Genomic DNA, 27734 nt, shown 5'->3' on the forward strand with positions numbered 1-27734 from the left:
ATTTTTGTTTTATTTATTGTACATGTTTAAGCAAGTATTTTTTGTTGGTAAAGATACTGTGTGTTCACGTCATGGAGAAGAAAAACAAAGATTGAGTAATTAAAGGAGTTGGTTTTCATTAAGACTGTCACTGGTGTTCCAACCTACTGAGCCGCCATTACACCGTGTAGAAACTCTTACTGTAATCAATCAGGAAAGTCATTTAGGTAGGGGAAGCTTTGACCAGTAAGGCCGTATGACTCACACACACGCCCTCCCCGCCTCTCTGTGTCTGTTGCTCTTTGCGCTCTCCTTCCACCTCAACCTCTCTCTCACCCATGTTTCTCTCTGGTGGGTTCGTGACTCACAAACGCATTGACTGAATCCCAATTTGAACAGCTGCAGGGACGAGAGGGCGGCGAGGCCATCATAGACACTGAATTAGATCACAGTTCACACTATAGTTTCCTGCCTGTGGGAGGCAGATTAGAGGCTTTATGCAACCTTGTTTCAAATCTCGTCTCATTTGTCTTTCTCATCAAAGATGTTTAAGATTCAAGACTGTTACTTGCTAAGCTTTGCATCTTGGTTCCTTGAAGTAGATTAATAGCTTAAATAAGTTATGGCTGATGCACATTGTCATATTTATTGGTGCATTAAGAAAACTGTTTCACTGTAAGCACTCAAGCATTTGTGCACACATTATTATCATGCACACAAATCACTGGTTTGCATGAAAAGACCGGCTGACATGAATGCTAGAGATATATTCTATAATTATAGAAACATTGTGTTGCTCACCATGTTGTCATGGTTAGATGTTGTACATGAGTTACATGACGACCATCATCTAACCATGACAACATGGTGAGTAACAAAGACGCCATCACTGTTTCTGTTTGTGCTGGATTTGGGGCCACTGTTTAACAAATAATAATTAAATAATTAAACAAAATAAAAAAGTACTTACTAATAAAGCGTTAAAAAAAGAAACATTTTAGCAGTAGTGGCTCGAGAGAACATAAATGTTTATCTTAATACATTTCATATAGATTGTCCAATTTGACAAACAAATAAACAAAAAAGCTAGTATTATCACACTCTAAGCATTCTTTTTTATTATTTTTTGACAAATTTGATTACACATGATTATGATGAAGTGACAGCGAGCAAAGTCTGTATTATTAAAGCATCCTTTAAAAGTGCCTCACTTTTCTCTTTTATATTTATGGTAGGAGATAGACATAAATAAACAGATATCTTAAGACATAATGACAACCTAATGAAGGATTATGATTTGGAAAAACATTCAGACGCATACAGTGTGCTTACTATAGTACACAGCTTGTTGTACTTAAAAAAGTTCATTTGTATCACTTGTTTAGGGAAATAGACCAAATTATACCATACATACAAAAAGCATCTTAAAAACAACCAACTAGTATAATCATACCTGTTCAATATATATATATATATATATATATATATATATATATATATATATATATATATAAAATATATATTTACTAAACATTGTATGACTGTACTTTTATTTCAATTTCCCAGCATCACTCACTACAGTGCTCATAGACGGTGTATAATGAAACAATAAAGCAGCCCACAAGGTAACAGTATGTCTTAATTTAAAATAAGAATATATAAGCTTTAATTTGTTTTGCCTGTTTCCGACATGATAGTTATGAATAAAGTTTTGATTAATAGCTTTTGAATATATACCTGACATTTTGATGGTGTTTCTGTACTTGACATCATTAAGCTGTCAAAGCTTCAATTGCTTTCTTGACATTTGGGACCCTGTTTACTTTTCAGTGCTGACTCTACATGGCCGTCAAGTAAAACTTGTTTTTTCTTTGCTCTGTCACCTTCATTATTTCCAGCACCACTCATCCACCGACTTTCTCTTTTTTTCCCTCATCCTTATTTCCTGTTATTATCTTGATTATCTTCATCATGATCCACCCCTTTCTCTCCATTTGCTGCGGCATCTTTGGTTGAATTCTCGACAGTGTCCAGCTCTGTTCCACTCTCCACTTCATCATCTTCTCCACTGACCTCTCCATTCAACTCTCTCTTTTCCTCTACTGTCTCCTTGGTAGCTCCCTCTTTTGTTTTGCTCACATCTTCATCCTGGTTACTTTCACTACCGCTATTTCTGCCGCTATTGTTCTCTTTTGTCTCGTTATCTGAATGAGTCTTTCCCTGGTCACTGCTGTTTTCTGTCTCTTTCTGTTCTTCCCCTATCTCTTCTTCATTAACTTTGTCCTGACTGCTTTTCTCCCCCTTTTCACTGTCTTTATCTTGCGCCTCTTCTTCTATATTTCTGTCTCGCTCATCCGTTTTGCCCTCAGAAGATGTATGTCCTCCATCCTCTTTCTCTTTACTGTCCTGGGTCATACCACTGTTGCTACTGCTGGACCCCTGCTCCTCACATTTAACCTCCTCGTTACTCTCATCTGTGACCACCTCCTGTACTTCTTTTTTTACCTCCTCCTCCTTCTCCTCAAATCCCACCGTTGCTCCCTCTTTTTCATCAGTTAGCTCGGTATTTTCCTCCTTATCTTCCCCTCTTTCTTTTTCACCAATTCTTTCCTGGTTTTCCTTAATTTCATCTTTATTAGTGGAAGGGTCTTCTTCTGTGGTGTTTTCAGCAACAGCCTCCTCCTTATCTCCTGCTGTTTCACCATTCTCCTCTGCGGCTTTTGTAGCATCATCTGCAGGATGCTGTAATACAATAATACCACAGAAACGATTTATACTGTGGCTCTAAATATTTAAACAGGCATACAATGTAATTGCATTCTTACAATCATTCCCCCTGTGACCTACACTTTCCTGAAAGAAGGAGCCAAAGCACTATTTATTTTTTCAAAACCGTGTTAATGGCATGTCAATCAATATGCAACAAGTAATGGTGTAACACATTAGTTGGCAAACATGAATACAAATTAAGCCTAACATACTGTGGCTGATATTTATATGAATTGTGTATCTTAAAACAAAGTAAAAGTAGGTGAAATAGATAATAATATGAAAATATAAGCATCTTCAAAACTAGAGTAGACTCATCATCATTCTTTGGGTAACACACTACAAAAACGAGTGTACACCTTCACCTCTTTACAACGATGCCATTACTTGCTCCTGTAACAGTGTATTATATACAGTGCTGCTTGTTTCTACCTCCTCAGCTGGCTGGTCTTGGGGTGTCTTGTCCTCAGTGTTCCCATCATCAGCCTTTGATTCCAGGTCATCTGGTAATAGAAAGAAAACACAATTACATTACCTGAGCACGCTGTTTGCAAAAAGCTGAAGAGAAATGCGGGCTTATTTCAGAGAAAAGTAGCCTGTTTAAAAAAAAGAAGGGACTTTATGGGAAAGAAAAATCTTTATCTCATCCAAAATGTATGATATTGTGCCCTGAATTGGCATATTAGGGGCAATATAACAAGAAGCATGATTATGGGTGTCATCCTGGTGTAAATACATCAACATTTGTTATATCTCACATTGGTTTGAAGAGACTACTCTTGGCCATATCAGACAAAATAGAGACGGAGGTAATAAAATGCTATGAAATGCATCAAAGACATGAATAATATTTTGATTCAACGTTCTGTTTTGTAGAAGGTCAAAATGATTAAATGCAGCAAGTAACTCTGCACATTTCAACATTAATTTAACGTAAAACAATCCCAAATAGGCTATGCGCTGGTTAATTACGATTCATGGCACTCTTGTTAAGTATTTTGTTTTCCGTTCCCTCATGCAATTTTACAGGTTTAGAATATTGCTGAATATTTTTCAGGACCCTAAGCCCAGTCAGAGCCGATTACATAATTTCAGAAATCCCCCCAAAAAACCTTCTATAAATAAGGGAGCATTTATTCATCATCCAGTTATTGAAATTATACATCTTTAACACCACAGCTGTTTTCAGTCTTTCATGACCAAAACACAGAACGAGACTGACACCTGGTGGAGAGGAAGAAAAAACACCCAAGACCATCTCAGCCAAGTAAACAACTTGCCCAGACAATGGAAGTGTGGCAGAGAGCCAGAAAACACTTTGTAAACTCATGGGGGGAGGGGATGAGTATGGCGGGGAAGTTCAAAGTTGTGAGAAGATTCAGAAGTAAATCATCTTCATCATCGTTATAATTATCACCACCGCAGTAATCGTCCTAATAATCCCTGTTAAGGTAGATGTAACCACTGACTAACACACAAACATTAAAAGAGTTCCTTCAAGTCCCCACGACCAGTGTTGCTGTTTATCTACGACACTGGCTTTCACTCAACATAGAGTAGGCACTCAACATTGATTTGAAAGAAGAAATGGGCCTCATAATTTATTTTTAATATGGAGAAATCACTTGTTTAGTCTGCAAACACTTTTTTAATTTCCTATATTCTTATCAACATTGTTGCAAACTGCAGTCTAAATAATTCTGCCCAAGACAAGATGTGTCAGACAGACTGAAAAAGTACATTAGGAGAGTAGATTGGACACAAGAAAAAAAAAAATAATAAAAATAAATAAATAAATTAAAAAATAAATAAATAAATAAATATATATATATATATATATATATATATATATATATATATATATATATATATATATATATATATATATATATTTGCCATAATAGCAGTCTGCAAGACAAGAACATATTGTCCATTCCCCCAAAGGAATCACTTGTCATCGTGTACTGCTTAAACAACCACATAGTGATATCGTGGATTTTGGTGTATAACTGAAGACATCACAACTCAATAGCTACACACTCATTTATATTGAAGCAATCAGCCCTGCAAGGCAGGTTTGTTGGAGTGCAAAATTATTACTTTATTACCTATTTTTTCAGTTTTCGTGTGAGCCTGTGCATCAAAGGGCTTGAAGTAATTAACCCTAAACATTATAAGCGGAATACAACTATACGCTCTGATAAACAACATAATTACACACTTGTTGTGAAACAATGGATGCGACTGAAATTCCCAATCAGAAATAAGCAGCAAAAGAGTGAGGAAAAAACAGTGTAATTAATGTCTTTAATATTATTTTCCCTTTCTACACATACCAGTTAAAGAAGAAAAATGACTCGGGTAGAGATTAGAAGAGTTTATGGAGACATTTAATGCATTTCAAATGCAAAACTGATTGAAGTTTAGCTATGGTGGGAGATGAAACGTTATGGTAATAATATCGGACCTCTTTAAGAATATTTTATGGAAATTGCCCGCATTCATTAACAGCGAGGGCCAAGCAATTGAGTGTAAGCAGTAAGCAGTGGATGAGCTGCAACGACTCTAAACATCTTAACATGATTTGAGGATGAGGCATGGGCTCATGAAAATGCTAAATCAAATTAAACACAATATTTAGAATCTCCCTTTCTTGCTCTTCATTAAATCCAGTAGATTTAGGTTCTGGTGTTGTGAAATTACTTTACAGTGTGTGTGTGTGTGTGTGTAAATCTGAACATGTGTCTGTCTCTTTTTTTCTTTCATAGTCAGGCAAACACACACACACACACACACACACACACACACACACACACACACATATTCCTTCTTTCCCTTACACACAATTGTCAAACAAACTTTGACAGAGCACACCCACTCTTCTGAAGTAGTGCTACATCTCATCCATCAGTGTGAGGCAAAACGAGGATGCAACTGTAAGTGTGTATAATTACTCATATAAACGTCTCTAGCTGCCATTGTCATGAAAGGTAAAGTTATAAAAGAATGTTATTCCAGAGAAATGTAATAACTGCACTGCAATCACACAACTAAAGATGAAGTAATAGCAGGTAGTAAACTACAACAACCTCCCACTTCTCTAAAAACAAACTATGTCTCTCTCTCAACACACATACACACATATTCTGCCTTACTGCTGCAGATTTAACTGGCTTGTATGATGAAATAGTATTTCAATAAATACAAAAAAAGCAGGTGAAGTGATCTCTGTGTCCACTCTCCAGCTACACACAGTTATATTGTGCAGCATTGCTTTGTTCTGTGTTTCCATTTGATCATCCAATACTGGCAACCCTAACACACTGGGGGAATCGAGTGTGCAGTTCACACTAGGTAACATGATGTAAATATTATTCGACGAAATACTGTATGTATGATTTCTATTCATCAACTCAATTAATAAATATGTATCACAGCAGAAACATCCCACATGGTTCCCTGTGCTCAGATGAACCCTGAATCTGAGCTAAATTGTCAACAATAGAGCTTTTTTTTTTAAATTTCCAGCACAGTGTAAGCAAACAGGTGCATCGTTTCATGAATCCCACAGGATGTAACGGATTGTTGTCAATCATCAGCCAATGACACAATGTTGATGTGCTTTACATCAGTGTATTCTTCAGTCCTCTACTGCAGATTTGGAGGGGGAAAAAATGTCCAGCAGAGACTTGCAGGGTCTAATATCATGTTTAAAAGCTGTTCTACTCCTTCAGGAAGAATTTCTGAATCCATACAGTAAAATCACATTCTTAACTCAACAGGAAACAAATGTTGCAGACAAGGGCATGAACCCATTTTATATTTCATGGCAACGGGAACCGCAAATAGGTTTATTGAGGATGTATATGTTGCTTTTAACAGCTGCGGATAAACCTTTCCTTTAATGTTCTGCAAATCATTATTCCAGTTTCACTAAAAGCTGTTATGTCATTTTCAACATTTCAAGATGTTCTCAGTGCTGTGGCACTTCTGGGAAAACCTATTGAACTGAATAAAGCTCTTCTTAGTCTGGAGACACCTCCAGAAAACCATATCAGTGAGGGTTTTCAGCTCAAAAAGAGTATTGAAAATGTAAAAATATAGTACTGTTGATGCCATGCTTTTGTGCACAACCTTGTGTTATATTGTGTGAAGGCGGCCTAACAAGTTGCTAAATGAGCCAAACACTAGTCCACCATTAGCTAGTGGTGGTGACGTTGCATCATGCATGATGTAACGTGTAGTATGTTTATAACCTAGTCTTTGCCCTGTATTGATGCTCATTATAATTCAAGCATAAAAGTGGTGTTCAATAGTGTAGATCATCTTGCTGAACAAAACGTGCAAGTGTCATAAACGTTTGTTTGCACAGGACCTTATTTTCTGCAATAATTCCAAATCCAACGGAAAAATCACATTGGCTTTTTGTCAAGGGAACCATAGTAATGCTAACTCCGGCCGGCAAAAATACGTCATCCCTGTCAACACATTCTCACACCAATGCATCAAATAACGCAGCTTGGTCAATGGCACTAATTTTCAAACTATGACACTTTACATACCCCTCTAGCTTCATTTTTGCATGACAATACACACTCATTGCATGTCTTTTCAAAATATGGGTTTTAGCAACAAAGAACGACTGCCATGTAACAAATAATTTATTTAACTGAAGCGTATAGGAGCTTTGACGGTGACTGAAAAGGAAGGATTCTCCTTTCTTTGAGTGTGTTTGAGCTGTTGATTTAAATCTCGGGAGCGTTAATGGCGATGAAAAAGGTCAAGGATTCCCCATTCTCAGTGAGCGAACAAGTGAATGGGAATGATTGAAACTGGGATTCAGTGATCCTCGACTGAAAATGAATGTGGTTTAAGGGCAAGGAGGCAAGGGGACCAATGGCCCCTTCATCCCCCTTGTTCGGACCATAGCCATGTTGTGAGTGACTTTGTGACGAGTGTTCTTGGAAATGTTTTGGATTCCATGGTCATTGGAAGCTTTTGTTTTTTTTCACTCACACCCCGCTCTGCCTGCCTTGCCTTGCTCTGCCCAGTATCACCACCCATTATCACTTTATTTTCCCTTGTCTGTGTCTGCATTTGGGTCCACAACCACAGCCCGTGACAGTATTTGTGCTTATAAACCAACGCAGGAACAAATTGTTGACATGGCCTCCACAAACCAAGTCTACTTTCAGCAGATTAGCTCTGCAGTGTTAAATAAACACTTGACTTACTACTTAATGTACCTAAATCACTTCACACAACACTCCCTGTATGTCACCATACAGTAGATTATATTGCTTATTTACACCCAGCTGATTTAACGTACTCAGTACATGGCTGAGTTATAGTGGGGTGTAAAACAACATGGGTAGTATCTCTAAATGGTAATTATAAAATGTTGCCACTCAGCAAGTGTGCTCCAGTCACTGGCCAGAGTCTTGTTAAAACATTTAATGATGGTAAGGCCGTGGCCAACATGAGAAAGACCCAGTTGGTTTTGGGTATATAGTGATGTGACACAAAGGAAAGCAATCCAGCCATATAGTGTAAAAACTGATGACTGCACAATATTTTCATTCATCTGTTTCTCTCTCTCATGCATTCACATAACATATTTGAATGTTATTGGTGTACGTGGCTAAATAGCATACAGTGTCGGTATCACGAGAATCTTTAGGGTAAGAGTGATGCATGTTATGCAATCAACAATCCGACAAACCACAAATGAGCACATCCAGTTTATCATATTTGTAATGGCTTTGTAGATGCTAAATGTGGGACTCAAAAGTCATCACAACAACTGTATTTAAGAGGAATGCCATCATTTAACATATGAAGTTCAATTAACTTCTCATTGAGCACTACATAAATTTGTTGTGTGGTTCTGGAGGAAGCTTTTCAAATGACAGATGCTATTCAGTTGCATTGTGGGAAATGTAGGATCCAGTGTTTTTGGGGTATGACCTAGACTGGGGCCTAAAAGTCATGATATCTTGGCCCCTGCTGCTTCCATTTTGACCTTTCTTTTTAAAATCCCCCAACTTTATGCATTTAAGTGCAGAGCTAAATCGCTAAATGAATGAGCCTGGTGGAAACTGTGCTTAGAGGGACTAAAATATCCACCCATCTGTTATCTGTGATCGCTTACCCTATTCAGGGTTGCAGGGGGCTAGAGTCGATACTAGCTGACAATGGGGGCATGCAGGGTACACCTTGGACAGGTCGCCAGGCTATGACAGGGCTGACACATAGAGACAAACAACCATGCCATTCACATTCACACCTATAGACAATATAAAGTCATCAATTGACTTTGGACATGCAGCTGAACCTGGGTCCTTCTTGCTTTGAGGCAACAGTGCTATCCACCACACTACTGTGGGGACTAAAAAGTATAATTCTCTAAACATCTTGAATGCACAGAAAAGATATACAGGTTGTATATTGTGTGGGCGGGTCCATCTGCTTTGTATTTCTGCCTGACGCACTTCCGACGGTGCCATTGTGCAAACTTTAAATGGCTCTCATGTTCCACTCACCACCGAATGACAGGAGGGGCCATTTCCTCACAATGCTGCTCTGAGCTTCACATCCTTGCCTGACATACTGGATCCACTGCTGTGCTATTAGGTACTCAGGCTTGCTCTGTTTGTTTCCAGCCTGAGTGCCTCCACGGTTTTGACTATCTTGTGCAGGACCCACTGGCCCTGTGTCAATACTGCCATGCAGCCAAAAAGGATCTACAACATGCTCTAGTTCTGGAAGTTGCAGTGTTGGCAGGTCTCTTCTGAGCTGTACCCAAGGCGCAGGTTCCAGGGACTGGTAAGGGTATTCTGATAAGGAAGTTCGGCCTCGCTTGGAATGTCACCCACATATACGCTCAAATCACTGCTCTTTTAATCTCAACCTCCCATATTGTCCTTCTCCCTTGCTGCTGATGGCACGCAGCCTTGATTTTTCATAATTTATTGTGGCTTTGGACCACATCTTGGCTGTCATTTCCCATCCAAACCCAGCCCTGCCTGGCTTCAATCCAATGATCTCCTGGTGTTTCAGTTAATTGATTGCCTGGTTTACTGTCTGCATCACATTCCACTTGCACCCTGTGTAAACTTTGGCGATGATGTTTTGTACAGACAGGTCCCTCAGCTTGAGCACAAGCCTCACCTTCTCCTGTTTGTAGCCAAAGCTAATGAATTTTAGTGGAATCTTCAGGGTATTTTTCCCAAACAGTGCCGTGTTAGAAAGACATAAAGGAAGGACAAGCCATTTACGGGTGTATTTGTTGGCTTTTGAATCCATCTTCAGAGTTGTTGTTGAGGTGATGTTACCCAACTTCAGGGGTCGCATCGGACATTAGTATAAGGTAAAAAGAGGTAACATCAGATCTTGCATTTCCCCAGTAAGAAGCTTTAGTCAATCTTGCTTAGAACGTCCAAGAGCTGGTATGAGGCAGCAATGGACAGGTTTGCTGTGTAAAGCATTCCAAGGCTCTGCACAGGTTGGTCCCAGGTTGGACCACATGAAACTGGAAATTCTCAATATCAACTGAGAGGGAGATGTTCTCGTTCCTTACTCCTTTCCGGATTGAGAGACTGCAGGTCTGATTTTATTTTCATCCTGGCCCATAGTAGCAGCTCCTAAAGCCTTTTCAGGAGTCTGAAGGTGCATGCTGGTGTCTGAGGGAGGATGGTAACATCATTGATTCAGCTATGTAGGGCCAGGAGTCATTGGGATCTGACTCTTCGGACAATGCGTTTTCCACCAATTAGGATTATCTGAACTGCTGTTGTTGTGAAAAAGATGCAAGAGATCGAGCAACCCATTGCTTTACCTTTCTCCAGCTGGTGCAAACAAGTTAAGATCTCCTGAGTTGTATAGCAGACATGAAAGCTGTTAAAGGACTTTGCTACTCGGCTCTGGATGCATGATGGTACATGTAAGAAGTGAGATGCTTTCATGAAGTAAGAAGCAAAAGTGATGAGCTGGTCGGGAACAGACCAGTAGGCATTTACGAGATCCAACCAAATTACGCCGGGATCTGATTTGCTGGGCTGGGATTTCTTGGTTTTGTTCCCAGATCATGGCAGAGTGCTCCATGCAGCCAGGAAACCCTGAAACGCTTGCCTTCTAACAACTGGTGTTGATGAAGTTGTTTGCCACCACAGAGAAGAGTCTCTTCCCTTCCAAGTTTAGCATGGCCATACCTCTGAATGGGCTGATGTTGAGGGAGTCTTTCTCCTTCTGAATGAAGTTGGTGTCCGTTCTGCTCCACGCTCATGGGATCGATTGGGATTTCCACATCCATCAGCTTCCACAAAAACTTCAGGAGCCTGGGGCAGTTATCCTATAGTTTGGTCCAGGTGCAGATGCAGCTCTTGCTATCTCTACCACCTGTGACTTCAGACCATTTGGAGTGGTGCTAAACTGTGAGGATTGCTCGGGTGAGCGAGGTACATGTCTGCAGTGTCTCTATCTTCTTCTCCCCGGCAGGCCTCAGGCTTACTCGAAGGGTCCCGGAAGTAGCTGGCCCTTGCTTATACAGTAATAATAGGATGTACATTTATCTTTGTTTCCACGATGCATCTGAATAACTAAACCCTATCACTAGAGTGAACTTTTTTGATAGAGTAAAAAATGCCTCTCATCTAAAGTTAAGTGCAGCTGTGCATATAAAGTCTGACATTAAATCAGAGGAATGTTGCAGTTACACAGACAGAGTCATATTCATAAAGGTCACAGCTTCAGTTAAATATTTTAATAACTCGTGGAGCTTGTTCTGTTGCTTTTCTCAGTTGGCGGAAACCATACCATCCAGTGTCTTCATCACATGAAAGATTTATTTTGAATGGCTTCTGTCTAATCAGTGTAATATGACCAAATATAAAATATGTATTTTTCCTAACACAGGAAAATTGTGAAGGGATTTTGTTTTCATGTTCTCTTTGCACCCTAACCTTTCTTATTTTGATTACAAATTATAAATGCGTGAAATGTAAAACATTTGAAAGTGTATGTATTAATGCATTATGACCAATCTGGCCCGAGCGCCCCCACCGGCGGGGGCAACGCATGCATCCACAAATGAATCCACTCATAACATGCACTCATCAGTAACGAATATAATGATGCTGCATACCTGCTCAAACTGCAGCTCCTGCACTACGAAGTCATCTCAGCTGTTTGTACACACTCCAAACACAACATATGACAAAGCTACGTATAATACCAAATAACACAATCAATATAGCGCCCCCTAGGCAGTCCCACTCGCCACATTTATGCCAATAACGTTTTGAAAAATTAATTCAATGCTAACACCCGTTAGCTCCGGAGATCGCTAGCGACCAGACGGTCGCAGCCATTTTTTCACATTCCGCTACGACACAGCCTCGCAGTTTTAGTTACAAAACAAAGCCATCATCATAATCCGCATAATCGATCACATCATAAACCAGCTCCTTACTTTGAGATGTTCTGCAGCAAAAAAAAAAATGAATCCGTTCATGTTTACTGTCTAACTGCGCAGCTCAACCGTCTCTGTGTGAATTCAAAGCTGCCGCTGCCGTCGTGTGCCTCGTGTGCCTGCTAGCGGAAGGGGCAGGGTTATACGTCTCAGCAAATCAGATTTGAGAAATTTGACACTTGGGTAGTTTTTATTTTCTGATTGGCTAACGGATTCTGTCATTCAAAGTCACGTTAGGTTGTTTCAACAGAGCAGGCTGTGACGCGTCTATGGAACGTCCATTGGGTCAAATCGGCCCTTCACAATGGCTGTAAGGCACTGGAAGAAAAAAAAAACTGGAATTCAGACGATAAAATCCCATGGATGACAAACATTAACAGTCTCAGAGAGGATCCAGGATCTCAAAATGATGCCAAACTGCTGCATATGGATAGATTGAACACTATAAGTGATAAAAGAAGTGAAATATATAATTATATAGTATATGAAATTACAATGAGACAGCTGGAACAAAATTACATTTTGGTTGACCTCGTTTGACCTCTCCGTACTAGATCAAGATGTACTAGATAAAGCTTCACTTTATCAAAGTAAAAATTTGTTTAGAGACCCTCAACATATAGTTCTATGATCTGGGAGAGCTGGAAAGCTTGTAGCTACATGATTTCTAATAAAGAAATATCCTGAAATTGCTTTTTTTTTCCATTCGAAAATTAGAATTTTCAATTTGTGCTGTGTGCCATCTTAATCTACTCTTAACCAGTAACATATATACTGATATTTACACATATCAACACATCTCACAAGTGTTAGGGTTATTTTAATACCAAAAGTATTAAAATAGCCCTTACAGTTGCAACGCTACACTCATTATCGTATGGGTATGCTTTTTTCTGAGGGCCTAAAAATCGGTCTAGGGTCCAACAAAAAGCATGTTGCTGTGGCAACACAACTTTCTGAGCCCAGCTCCAACAAATGATGTAAACTTAAGATCTCCACAAATGTCATATTTACTCTTTCCATATAGGTTGAACGTCAACGCTGTTTCACTGTCTTAGGCTGATACAAATCCTACAAATGCTGATGTTCCTATCACAGCTATTCCAGATGTGCGACTAGCTAAACCTCAGATACATTTAAAAACACGCAAATCAGGCTAGATTACAAGTGAGAGAAATTTTAAAAAAAATTCATTGAAAGTGTCACACGTTACCCTAACCCTATAATTTACGTGTCACAGCCCTCACTGTTGTATGTCACAGCTGAAACACTTGTTAACAGATTATGTGGCAGATTAGTACAGCTACTCTGCACTTTAATCCAGTAATCCTGCATCAAAGGGTCATGAAGAACCTTTTTGAGCTGTAGTGAAAAGGGAGAGATGAAAGGAGAAGAAGAATTGAGGAGGGAATTGGAAAGGATGGCCATGTTGTCTGAAATATGACATGCAAGCGTGTGCACATAAAAACAGCCATGCACATAACATACACATACATACTTTTAACGCAGTGCTCACACACCACACTTTCTAAGAACTTGGCAAATGTTGCCATCTCTCATCCTTTGCTGCTGAGCCTCTTTTTTTTTTGACACAGACACACAATTTCAGACACACAGCCTCTTTATGTACATGTCTCCTGCCTCCCAATGCTGTTTTGAACCCTATTTCACTCTGACAGGCATTATAGATACACATTCTAACAGCTAATTCCCCAAGGCAGCATCACATTTTATGACACCAGAGGCAAAAAGTTGATCTGGCTTGGATGGCTTGTGCATATGTAAAGGCATGCATAAACACACAGACATGCTCACATATGCAGCAATATTAATTCCTCTCATATTTAACTTGCAAATAATATCAAGAATATTTCCATTTAGAGTTTTGGAAATTAGGTATTCTGAAAAATACTTCAAAACTTCCTTGACTTCAAATTAAAGTCCCTTCAACAAAAATGGAATGGACATAATGTGTACCTATTGTGTGGCATGAGTTGAATTGCCTCCTGCTACATTAAAGGATGCAACTTTGTTCATGAAAAGGAGGCAGCAGGCTACTCAGAACATAACGTTATGTGTAAAGTGGATTTTCTTGATATTTCAGTGTAACTTGGGTAGAGTTACTCAAGTCGTTTGGAACTCACCATCTCCAGACTTAGAGATGGGAAACAAAAGGCAAGATGAACCTTACTGAGATACTGAGACTTCACAATTGAGATTCCAAAATAAAATAAAGTAAAATAAAATAAATGAAGGATGATTGTTGAATCATTTGTTCTTTTAAACTCTGTCCTCCTACAAACAAATGAACCCATAGGTCGTTCGTACAAGCACCTTATTACGACCCATATTTACATTTATTCTTAGGCGGAGACCTTTAATGGCTGTAGCAAATATGACGGGAGCAAAAGAGGATGTCAGGTGACGCAGTATAAAAAACTATAAAGTCTGCATAGGGAGGGGGAAATAATGGATGGACGGGTGAAACAATCACAGGAGACCACTGTTCGTCTCCCATGTGAAACCAAAAGTCAACATTGAGTGATTTGACTTTCATATGAAGGTTAACCTGGACATGACTTGCATTATATTTGTAACGTAGGTTAACTTACTTACTTTACTTAAGTTGAACAGCAAACAGCCTTTTAACCCAAATCCCTTTTCCAAAACATAACTAAGTTGTATTGCCTACACCTAACCAAACTGTGACTGTTTTGCATCATTAACCACAGGTTTCAAACTGCAACCATTACGTTAAGTTAAGAGGACATGTTAATCTCCTGCCACCAGTAGGGGAGCAAATTACCTATGTGTACGTATTGGAAGACTTGGTTTTTTTATCATATTGCTGGGTTTCAGGCTGCATAGACTGCATGGAATCGGCTTCAAATTGCAAAAACTACACATATGAAGATGTACAGTTTGATTTAAAGCACTGTAAATCATTATTACAGTCTAGCTCGCATGGCACACAAGTCCTTGAAAGTGCCCTATGAGTGCCCGGCAATGTAAAAACTGTTTATATTTAGCTAGAATTTTCTTCCATTGAATAAACTTGTTTTTCATAACAATTTAAGAACAGCTCAAAAAAAGATACCATCAAAACAGGCCAGAGAGTGTGTTTTCACAGGTAATACAAGTCAATCACCATATCCAAAGTATCATTAGCCCCCAAGGAAATATTATTCCAACACTCTTTTAGCACTAAGTGTGTGCATCTCTGCATCCATTACTAACACAAAATGTGAAAAAGTACTGCATTGTGTTATATGTTGACTGTATTGGTTGCATTGTGTTTCAAATATCCTAGGCATTTATTGTTCAATTTGATCATATTAAATAAAAACAAGGTTATCGGAGCCAAAACTCACACCGCACTGTTATGTGTTTTAAAGTAGCACCTGTGTGTCAAATATCAAGGCTGTAGAGTTATTGGCCTAATTCCTGCCATAGTGTAAAGAGGGACAATTTGCTTATTTTGGCAGATACCAATCATGTTCAAAGTAGACTTGACAAGGACACACACAGTTTTGCAAATCAGAAAGCCCCCTTACTAATGCATGCACAGAGACATATACAATCCATGTAAGAGTCCTGATAATCAGTAGACCCCCTTCATCTACCCCTTCTGTTGTGCTTTCCCTCTTTCTTCCCCTTTCCTTTCACTCTCCTCTTGTCCATACCTTTCTGTCTGTCCTTGCTTCTTGAAGTGCAAGGCTCTTTTGTTGATTTTCAGAGCAGCAATTTGGTCCCAGCAAGGGGCAGGGACAAGTAAAATGCTGCTTTGATGACTCTAAATGGAGAGATTATCCAAATGAAAGGCAATTATTCCAACCCCACCCCATCCCTCTACCGCTATCATTTTTCCTCCACTCAATGCTGACGCTCCACCACCTCGGGTTACTCACTATTTGATTCTAACTGTACCCTTTTTTTCTCTTCTTTTCTCCTTCCTCATAATGTTCTCCTGCCTCCATCATCTTAACTCTGTATTCCCTCTTCTTTAACCTTTCTCATTACATCGTATCTCCCCTCCCCTGCCAAAACAAATCCTTTCCTTGTTCTACTATCTGTTTTCCCATTCTTGCTGCTTCTCTTTTTACTTCTCATCTTCCCTCCTCTCTTCTCAAGGGAAACATTAACTGAACTGGTCACCAAGGTCCTTTAAGAAAGAGAACACTGATAAACATCCTATTTCTATTTTGAGGTTAGCAACAACTGTTGACTTGTTATATACAACCTGAACATGAATGTGTTTTTGATTACTGGCTAAATTGGACAAATCATTGTCCTTAATTTAAAATGGTTGCTGTAAAATATAACTCTGTTGGGTGAAGCGTAGGACAGGCAATGGGTCTTGTTGGTGAAGTCTTTTACACCAAATGTCTTTGTTATAGTTCAGATTCATTCCGTGACCTTTGCTGCATGAGTTGTCGCACCACCTCCCCCTTGTCTTTGCTGTCACTCACCACTGTGTTCACTCCAATGAAGCAAAAAAGTCAGAAGCTTTACAATACACCAGACAGACACTGCTGGAGTTATCCTCAGTCTGGCTCCCAGCAGCTGATAGACAGTGAATAATGGTGACTGGCGTACTGACACACACAAAAATTAACCTCCCTGTCACAACAGAGTCAGCACAGAACAGAGGGAGAATCTCGAGTTACGGGGTCACTCTGTCTCATTTGTCTTTTTCCTTCTCTCTCTCTATCATTTGCTTCTTTTAAAGCATTACATCTCTCTATATTGTCCTACCCCTGCCTCTCTCACAAAAACATTGATAATGCCATGACACCTTTATAATAATCTTTTGTTTTCATTCCAATGTTCCAGCACACCAGAGATCTGAAGTGTGGGTTTCATGATGTGTTCTTTCCACAGCCTCTGCCAGTCAGCAATTGTTTTGGCTGTGTTCCGTTTGGCACCAGATTGGGATGTGTTTACCTGATACACCAGCCAGGTCAGGATTTCCCAAAGGGACACCAAAAACACCTCTGTGTTGTGTTGAATCACTAAACAAAGGGGATATGAACACTGTGTCCCTATTGTGAAGCTAAATGCACTAAATGTAAAAGTTATTGGGTACATAAATAATTAGTTTTTGGTGAGCCAATGGGCAACTATGATTTCAACTCGTTTGCTTTTGAGAAGCCAAATGCACAAATAACATCTTAGCATTGGTTTGCCTTGGGAGAAAAGACAAAGAAATATAGAAGATTCCTTTAGGAAACCTCAACCTGCTGAATCTTACAAACGGTTTGTTCAGCACCATGGACAGAGATAAACCAACTGCCATGCAGAGACTGCATTACATGGACTACATCTAGCTACTAAGCCAGACAAATAAATAAATATTGTTTGTTGTAAACATGACAAATTTGAAAAAAAAAAAAAAACTTAATAGGTCAAACAGTGAATGGTGCATGAAAATATGATACGCTCTCCAAGCCTTTCAAACAATCTTTTCTGATGCCTGATCTTGTTTTCCAAGCTGTCTGTCTGTTAATTTAATCTTTGCTCAATGTCACCGAAGGGGACCAATAATGCAACATGTTTTCTCTACCCGTAATATGACATGCCGCACAATCTGATGCGCCAAGGATTTTGAGGGTGACATTACAGGTTTCAAAAGCACACAAAGACGAACGCACACACATTCCTGATCCCTCTCTTGATGCAAAATGCCAGCTCCCCTGAACCACAGACACAATTCTCCACGCTCCTTTGGGCTTCGGCTGTCAAGACTCCTGCCAGAGTAGCAAACAGGCAACATCTATCATGAGCCAGAGATGACGTAATGGTGGTTCGTACCGCAGTAGGAGTTATAACAAGGTCAGCAGCAGTCTGCAGAAAATCCCTTTTACTGTAATATTTTGTTTTTAAAAAGAGAAGAAAAACTCTCAACTCCTTCTCACAATGTATACATCTGTATATATCTACAATGTATATACCATTCATGGAAAACATCTGAAGGGGCCGAGAGCAACAACACATCTTAATATTTAGAGGTAAAAAGAGTTTCTGTAGGACATTATAACACTGATCATAAGCCCAGAAGATGACGTAATGTGTTTCTTATAATAGTAGTTAATGTCATCATGCAAGACCTACTTTCAATAGTTCTTGCTCTACTTTTTTGCGGAGCAACAGCGCCACTATGTGGGCATTTAAGGTTGCAGCAGGTTACATAAGATTTCAAAAGCCATGCATTACATCATCTGGATATCATATTACCTTAACTGTATATAAGCCCTGTTTGTGCACATGTTTAAGGAAATGATGTGTGGGAGAAGACAATTCAGACTTACAGATTTTAAAAGGCAGCTCTTATGGTATGTGACATTCCTGTGAGAAGTGTCTTAAGCCAGGCATTCATCTTCTTGATTGCACAGGCACATGCAACCACACATGTAAGCATACAACCCCGCGAGTATTCACTTCATCAGGGATGGAGGAACAGAAACACACAGATACACAGAAACTCTTCCGCTTTTGACTTGCAGGGTGGAACTTTTATTTCCTCCCTCTGGCAGTGAGAGTTATTACACAAACACTATCGACGTGTGCTTGAGACGAATGCCTACAGGTGAGCTCGCCGCAGCTACAGTACTATCTTCTAATTTTGAATGTGGTGCTGTGGAGCCAAAGCCACGTCCACCACACTGCATTTGCATTGGTATTCCTTTTCATAGCATTGTAATTGTTTCTGCATTACCATTATCAGAGATGCCGAGGGTCATGCTTTGTCCGCTCCTCTTCTTCCTGAAGGACATGAGTTTGGCCTGAGAGATCTCTCTGACGATGGAGGACAGGTGATCCTTGCTGCCATTGTGGCTTGGAGGAGAGACCTTAGAGTTTCCATCACCACTATCACTGCATCTGACCATAGACTTACTCTGGAGGAAATACAAGTCTAGTTCAATTGATGAGAAACTTGTGGAAAACATGACCAACAATAAACTCAAATGTAAATCTGTGCCAATTGTCTCTATGCAAGCTGGTTTATATACGCAACGTCAAGTATGCCAGCTATGAAAATATTGAATTTCTGTAAAGTAATCAAAATAAATGATGTCAAAGGCACATGTAAGTCTTACATTTCCATTTTGCTTGGAGAATCTGTAGATAGGCGGTAACGAGTAAGCTTTCATTCTGTGAACAAAACAATTTTGTTTTATTAACATAAATACATCATAGAGAGATTACTTAATGAATAAAGGAATCTGAAATTAAATGTAAATGTTAAACTACAATACAACCAAACTTCATCTGAAAATGAAAAGTGTGAGGCTCAAACACTTTACTGTGTGGTATTTGATTAAAAAAATAAAGTAAAGTTTAAATTTAACAAATACCTAAATTATGAATAGATACACAAATAAAGTGTGTTTAAGATACTGTAGCTTTGTGTGGCTGCATGTGATATGGTAAGTATACATTATCTTTCTGATGATCTTTGTTCCTTTCTAAAGATTATTCAAACATTACAGAAGAAAGGCTGCACTTTTATTTACATGTAGCAAGTTATACATCCTTAAAAGTCTATTTGGAGCTACAGGATGTGGGCTCTAGGAAACTGGAAAGCAGATATTAACCCTGGAGGAGTATTTAGTTGCCACACTGGAACACAGAGAGATACAATCCGATCGCTCTTAAAGAACCATCCCTGATAGACATAGTCTTCCATTCTTTTTAATTTACACAGCGCTTCAGAGAGGACTCATGAATCTACATACTGATGGTGCTTATCATGTGTATCTTTGGTCAATGTTGTTGATGTTAAATGAATGACCTTAGTTACCTTGCTCAATATGAGGTAATTGTTTACAGAGTTTTTAAGGAAATTCAAAGATATTCTGAAAGTGAGTTTAGATGAACAGTGTGTGGTATTTCGGGGGATCTATTGGCAGAAATTGAAAATATTAAGAAATATGTTTTCTTTAGTGTATAATCACCTGAAAATAAGAATTGTTGGGAGCCGTTTATATCTACATATGGAGCTGGTCCTCTTCACAAAGCAGACCACCGTGTTTCTACATATGCCCAGAACGGACAAACCAATCACCATTCGTGTTTTCACTATTGTAGTTCTCCTACACGCTTGGCACACAGGAGAATTTGCAGTTGGTGGCAATCTGTAACCTCACCAAATCCTTCACACTGCACCTTCAAGTTTTTCTTTTAATATTTAGCTTTGAGAAGAAAAATAACCACAGTAAATTGAAAATGTTCTTATATTGGATTACTTACCCATTGACTCGCCTTGTCCCTCTGGGTTTTGTAAAAAGAAGATCACTGTAGGGCAGCTTCTTAAACCTTTCTCTTCCCACAGCAACATACAGCTGACCGCTCTCCAGTTGATTCCCATCAGTCACCTGGTGGCCTTCATAGGTGTACAGACTGGGAAACAGAAACAACGTCAAAAGCCCCACAGTGTCCATCATGTGTTTGTACCAGTTTGTAAACACAAGACGCACTAAAGTTGCAGAAAATCCTCCTTTAATCATCATATTAAAACAAACACATGTTGGTTTAGTGAGTCAACATCCTGTGTTTATGTATCACAAGAGAAGAAAGGTATTCAAAACATCCATGTTAACATTAGTAACCTGAAAAAGTTTGAAGAAATTATTTTTCTTTTTTTATTAATATGCAAATGTTCGCAGCAAAGTGCTATAAAATCTTATGAGATAATCTGATATAATCTGATTATTATGTTAAAGGTAAAATATGCAGTTTTCCTAAAAACAAAAATGCTTTAGAATGTAACCGATAATAAAGATTAACTGCTCTGTTCTCGCTTACGCAGCTCCCTCTCTTCATTCACACATTAGCTCGCTTGACCATCACTGTGCTGCCTCTCTCTCTGGCTCGTTGAGCCGCGAAGGAGGAGCCAACTTTGAATCCTGTTTGATAACAATCAGCAACTGACAATGCTGCATAGTGTACCTTTAGCAAAACTGAAATGATATCATGATGTAGGGGAAAAAAATACAGTCCATATAAAACGTATGAGCATTTTCAAGCTGTAGGCTTACCTTCGTACACCCCCGAGAACTCTCAAACCCATCTTCTCTGTGATCATCTCTAGTATTCTTTCAAACTGGCTGAGCATCCTCTGGTGGATCAACACCCTCATGGCAGGGTTCAAGACATCGCCATTTGCTACCACACTAAGTAGAGAAAATATACATGGCTGAAGCAAATACTGACACAGACTAGTTTCCTTTGTAAAGTATCTCCCTCTGAGTTTATGTAAACAGGCAAAATCAGGGTGTCATACATGTATAATCAATCTGAGACCATTGAAGGCAAAATCAAAACGGTTAGTGGGAAATAGAGGAAATTTAACTTACAAAATTGTACACGGCTCCTTGATGGGTTTCAGAAATCGAGCTGACACAATGATTCGATTCGGTGGCAGTGGTTTGGCCTGGAAAGGGTGAAATATGTCAAACATACAGCTGCTCAGAGATCATTTAAGATTTTGTGGCACACAGCTAAATCTGGTTTGGGCAATGAGACTAAAAGAGAAAAGTGTGTGTGTATAGTGTGTGTGTGTGTGTGTGTGTGTGTGTGTGTGTGTGTGTGTGTGTGTGTGAGCATGTGTGTGTGTGTGTGTGTGTGTGTGTGTGTGTGTGTGTGTGTGTGTGTGTGTGTGTGTGTGTGTGTGTGAGCGTGTATGGATACACCTAAGACTGCTTTGAAAGCTTGTTAGCAGATCAGTGTGTCCAGTTGGGATTAAAGGACTCCTGTTTCCCAGTGGAGACTCAGAACAAAAGACCAGTGCAAACTTTGGGGACTTTTGCTTTAGGGACCAGCACAGGGCTAATACTGAATGTCCTCTAGAGTCAGAACTGCTTTTAGAAACAGAGTCACCAAGCGTGGCAACCGTTTTATGTATCATAATAGTAGATAATAATATGTTTATTCACTAAAAAAAAAAAAAAAAAAAGTGATCAATCCACTTCTTTAACTGTTTGGCAAATTTTCTTCTTTGTTGCGAGAGATAAACGCCACCAAAAGCCAAGATCGTGTAACTTCAAAAACTTTTCCCCCTGACAGCAAAAAAGAAAGAGCTATTGTACACACTAAAAATAGTCTGCCTCTCGTCTCTGTGACAGCAGAAGAATGAACCTTCTGAAATCCTTTGAGGTTGTGAGATTGCAAAGAGTGAGCACTGCAGGTCCTGTCCCATAACACCCGGTAACCCACTGTGACACTAAGATTTGGATCCTCTGAGAGGGAGAGAGAGATAAGGAAGAAGGTATAATAAAAGTCTTCTGGGGCCCTGTAGGAGCACCCTGGCAACAGAAATGTGAAGGCCAGAAGTCGAATTCAGTAATTTACTTCATTAAAAAAAAGGTGTGGGACACATTCAGAGGTATACCAGTAACAGGGCATAAGGTCACGACACATACACTGACTGCATAATCGCAAAGAGAGGTTATTATAACAAAGATTGTTTAAAATGAATAAAATGCCCTTGTTAAAAAATTACAATTACACTTCCATTTTAACCATTGCTCTCTAGTCACCACAGAGACTAGAAGAAACCTCATAGCTAGTAACCAATCCAAGCCAGAAACAAAAAGAAAACAAGCAAGGTGAGGCGTGGACCACTCTCTGGAGCCATTAGATGTACTAGATTTATTTTTCTATAGACAATGATTTTTATAAGCACATGATCTTTAAATATAGAGCAGGATGGAAATGTCACCTCAGCTCATTTTGGTGTACATGTACAAATTATGTTTGGCCAAAAGCTTGTTGTACTGTTAGTGCTAAGCAGTAACCTTTAACAGGAAACCAAGATAGCCTACCATGTACTGTAATTTCAAAGCGGCTCATACACTTAAAAACATCTCACACCCACTCGATTCCATCTACAGAGTGCAGATGCTAGATGCAGCTAAGTTACGATGCAAAGTTAGTGCTAATGTATAATGTTAGAATTTTGTGAATAACCAGGACTTGACTGGAGGTGGATATCACTATTATTCTGGATCCTCTCAAGGCCACCTAATCAAACAGAGCAATAAAGAGGGACATTTCAAGGTAAAAGGGAATGTAAGAACAACAGAAGATCTTGTATATGCAATATAAAATGAAGAATTTCTTTATAACAGGGACTGTTGGGGTCATAATGAGCCACATACAGAATGGTACATCTGAAGCAGTGACCTTCCTATAATGAGTCCTTCCTATAATGCTTCAAAATCAATAAGGACAAGAAACAAACTTGCCAACCATCCAGCCGGCTAAGAGTTCTCATCATTAATCGACACAATCAGGCAGGTAAAGTGGGGTAGTGGGGGCGGGCTGGGTCCTCGTCAACGGACTTGGCTCTTTTAATGCTCGCCACGTAATCACAACAGCAACAACAAACCCTTGAGGATATCTGTGATTAATGAGCTTATATAGCTGGAAAACAAAGCTTGTTTAAATTGAAATAGCCAGTGAAAAGACGAAATCAAGAACAGTTCCCAATCAGTTCCTCATTCTATTTGTTTGATTAGCATGTACAGTAGAGAAAGACAGCACACTTATAGTATCCTGAGAAAGACCTTGTGTTTCAATGACTGATTAAAATCAGCATCAAAAACGTTTGCCCCTTTTTATTTGTTGTTTTATTAGCTATTATGCTATTTTTTTAAAAATACAAATTTGGAAGAAGACCTGCAGTTGACTTTCAAAATAGAAACAATACACCCTTGAACCAGGTTTTGAGCTGCTCTTGTTCTGGCTGAGACTTCATAGCTGGTGATAAAAGATGCATTGAAAGGAGGGATGATTATGATCCATAAATCAATAATGCATGGCCATTGAGACAACGACAAAGTGATTATTCACAGTGAACAATAGAGAGGAATGCTAAACATAACACCTTGCTGAAATGATCTTTCTAAAACCGTTACACTGTGACAAATCCTCATGTATCTTGCATTTAGTGGCAGTTTCATTTCAAAAAGTTGGATTATGTAAGGATACTGTAACTCAACCCTGTCTTGAAAAACATAGCCATTGAAGGATTTCTCCAAACAAAAAATAAATTAATAAATAATAATGGAATAAAGTAACAACAATTTAGAAAATGTGTCTATGATTAAGGTATTCATTCTAAACGTTAACTGAGCTTACACAGCTGGATATTTTGGGGAAAAAATGAGGGTTGTGTTTTTGTGTCTGGCAAAGACTTAGTACAGATACTGGGATACTGGTCTCACTGTTTAGATGTTGTCCAATCCACAGCGATTGAGTGAGTTAGCAAGTGACTGACAGAGTCAGTCAAATGATGCTTCTAGATCTTCTTACTGCTAAAACTAAAGGAGGTAGAGTGGAACCTGAGGATCTTCTCTGGCAAGTGCATGTAGGGACTTACTGCACTACAAGACTCTCTGAGTGATTGACAAGAGAATGTAAATTATGTAAACAGGTTCCATTTCTGCAGATTGTGTTTATATGATGCCAAAGATCATACAGCTTGGGAGTTCCAGGCATTAACAAGTACTTTTCTCGTACTACACTTCACTCTTATGGCACTTAAACATTTAACTAGGAACCGTTCCTAAATGATCTCGATGAATTAATCTGTATAAAAGTGGGGCCAAGTCAAGCAAATACACACATGCTAACACACTGCAATTTGCTACAGCTACTTCACTACATTACTTACCTTTCTTGACTGACTTTCTGATAAAATGAAAGAAGGCATGCTTAATTTAGCAACACTTTTGCCTTACCTGCATTGGAAGAGTCTGCATCATCTTCTTCCGTCTTGAACCAATCTGTAGGTAACTACGGACAAAATACAAAGGGAAATTTGTCTCAATTAAACATACACAGCTATCTGATTTTTTTCGACAGAGGTATTCTGTAACTCACAAGCTAAGATTATTTTTAAATATTCTATCAATCAGGGATGGGAATGTGCTGACATGTTAATTTAAGCCTATAGTATGAAATATCCATCATCTTGGGTTTCCTCTGCTGTTAGCTTTGCTGCCAGGTAAAAGTAATGTAGCTCCTCATTGTGCCCAATATGTGCAAACACATTGACTGTAAGGAAACAGTTAGTTGGTGAATCATTTGTCAATTAATCATCTCTTGAGATCTGAGTTTCCACACAATTCCTCTGGGTATTGAAGCAACACCATGGTATGCAGTGAGAGGAACGACAAGATGGTGACTAAGTGCACTGTATATCCAGTTCTGCAGCAGATAATGTATACAAAACCCACAACTTTCCCTGACATGGTGACACAGTGACAGTACACACACCTCTTGGCTTCAGAATAGCTTCCCACTTAGCTGCTTCACCACTGCATTCTACGAATAACTCGCTGCACAAATCTCATTATCTGCAGTATAAGTCCACTTATTTTTAGGCCAGAGCAGAGCACACTTCTCTGGAGTGTTGATCTCATCTGCCTCATGCTGTGACTCAGCACTGGGCCACTGAGTCGTGGTCTTAAAGTTAGTAGTCTTTGGACACCCGCAGTATGCAAAACACCAGTATTTATGCATGTGTATATTATTTAGGCTTAGACACTGTGAGAAACTTCAAAATAGTGAAGCCAAGCGTTAGTTAGTCTTACTCCAGTCTTTTGAATCGCTCCCTCCCAGCAGCGACGTACTGCTCCCCGCTCTGCAGGCTCTCCAAGCAGTCCACCTTGTGACCTCCTCTCGGTGTGTAGATGTTTCTCACCGCTCCAAACGGGGCTTGTATGCCGCCGGTCACCTCTTTCAGCAAAGTCTCGAAGTTGGCCACCCTCTTTTGGTTTATCACAATCCGGCGAGCGTCGTAGTAAGGGTCGCCGTTTCGGTACATGAAAACGTTCTTCACGACCGGCTGTGACAGAAAGTTTGGCTTCTCCGAGCTCATCGTTGTGCGTAAAAAGCAGGCTGGCGCGCGACGGAGAGAGAGATCTTTGTTATAATAAACAGGTTGATCCCAATTGCGAGACAAAAGCTCATAGGCCATTATAATTACATTAGAGCTGCTCCATCCTGGCCAAATGTTTAGAGTTGAGTAGGGCTGAAGCGGCACGCAGATCTTCAAAGACGACAGCAGTTGGGGCACAGATGAAGCGTTCAGGGGCAAAAGGCTAATACATAGAGGGTAACTGAATATAATAAAACAAATATGAGCGCATGCATTAAACTATGGATGTGACCTGGTGTTATAAATGTAAACTATCCACAAATGTTAGCTCAATTCACTACGGAGGAACAGGTGCAGAGTTATCCGCTTCGTGTGTGCACCGCAATACGCATCAGGCGATGGTTAAAGCCAAACGGGACTCTGTGGTTTCCCCACGATGCAGGCTGGGTATCATGGGAGCTCATCTGTTGGGATGTATCTATGGGAACACGCTGCTGTTCTCTCACCGATTACCAGGGACTTCACAAAGCGGTAATCAAGATGTAGTCAATCATTAACTGATGAGAAAAAAATATAATTCTGTATTACAATGCACACCATCAGTGTGTAGAAAACATAATGAAATATGCCAAGAGCTCTGTGAGAGAATTTATTTATTTATTTTGCATGACTAAGACGCTGTAAAACTCTTCAACAGCCAGGGGAGAAAGTTAATTGGGCACCAAGAGACCAATTGGAAACCCAGCTGTGACATCCCGAAAGTGGGAGAAAAAAACATGTTTGTCCTGTGTATCATAATTGTGTTGCGTAACAACAGGGAGATCTGTACTCGATGTCCTTTTTCCACATTATGGCACGTTTCCTGTCGCAGCAATATAAAGCCAAATGTATTCATCATATTAAGGTGTGGATTATTTGGTTATCTATATTCAATTTCCTTAGTGTAGTTGCATAATAATATTTCAGATATTTAATTAGTTTTGGCAAATATACCACAGCCTACAGAATGTCTGTTTAGTTTTGTCAGCTGCTGTATAGTGGGATGATTAGCCCTTTAAATCACCAAAACCTCTTCTTACTTTCACTCCCACTTTCAGCAGCAGCAGCAATCAGCGAAATTATTACTCTTCCACATGTTGGGTGAGGTCAGTCCGTAGATGAATAAATATAATATATAAGTGTATAGGATAATTTACAGTAATTGTCTGGCTGGTTATAACCGCTCTCCCAGCAGCTGCACCACTTATTTACTGTGGTTCAATTGCGATTCTCTCCTGAGGCCACATGATGATGCTGTTTCATATATTTATATTTAGAAAATTGTTCATAAATTGTTTCTTGAGAACATATTAAAAATGTTGCTCAAATATTAGAAAATATGCAACAGCAAACTGGCACCGGTCTATTAGAACATAAATTGCCATCATTTTTAAAGGAATGCACTATAAAGACATGCATCTAAAATACGTTAATAAAGATAATTCCACCATCAATGTATTACTTGATTTAAGTTAAGGATATAATTTCTATCTCTTTTTTCTTTTTAAACAGAGTGACAGAAACATGGGGATGCAGAGTTTTGCATGACATCCTGAAACTCTTGTAGGTTCAAGATTGATTATGTATGTGGGG

The 27734-nt window shown here is 39.3% G+C and overlaps 1 protein-coding gene across 1 annotated transcript; it reads right to left on the reverse strand.

Annotated features, from left to right (window-relative positions):
• Positions 1 to 1617: 1617 nt before the first annotated feature.
• LOC137891324 (doublecortin domain-containing protein 2-like) lies at positions 1618 to 26268 on the reverse strand. Its single transcript, XM_068735885.1, has 9 exons — positions 25816 to 26268; positions 24961 to 25015; positions 21574 to 21650; positions 21256 to 21390; positions 20468 to 20617; positions 19315 to 19369; positions 18933 to 19113; positions 3181 to 3251; positions 1618 to 2721 (listed from the first exon to the last, which is right to left on the reverse strand). The coding sequence occupies exons 1-9, from the start codon at positions 26199 to 26201 to the stop codon at positions 1918 to 1920; spliced, it is 1914 nt and encodes a 637-aa protein (XP_068591986.1). The 5' UTR covers positions 26202 to 26268; the 3' UTR covers positions 1618 to 1917.
• Between the last annotated feature and the right edge of the window lie 1466 nt (positions 26269 to 27734).

The sequence above is a fragment of the Cebidichthys violaceus genome, unplaced genomic scaffold (assembly GCF_023349555.1).
Source record: "Cebidichthys violaceus isolate CVI_PGR_0920_01 unplaced genomic scaffold, fCebVio1.0.p SCAF_7, whole genome shotgun sequence".
Taxonomy (NCBI): Eukaryota; Metazoa; Chordata; class Actinopteri; order Perciformes; family Stichaeidae; genus Cebidichthys; species Cebidichthys violaceus.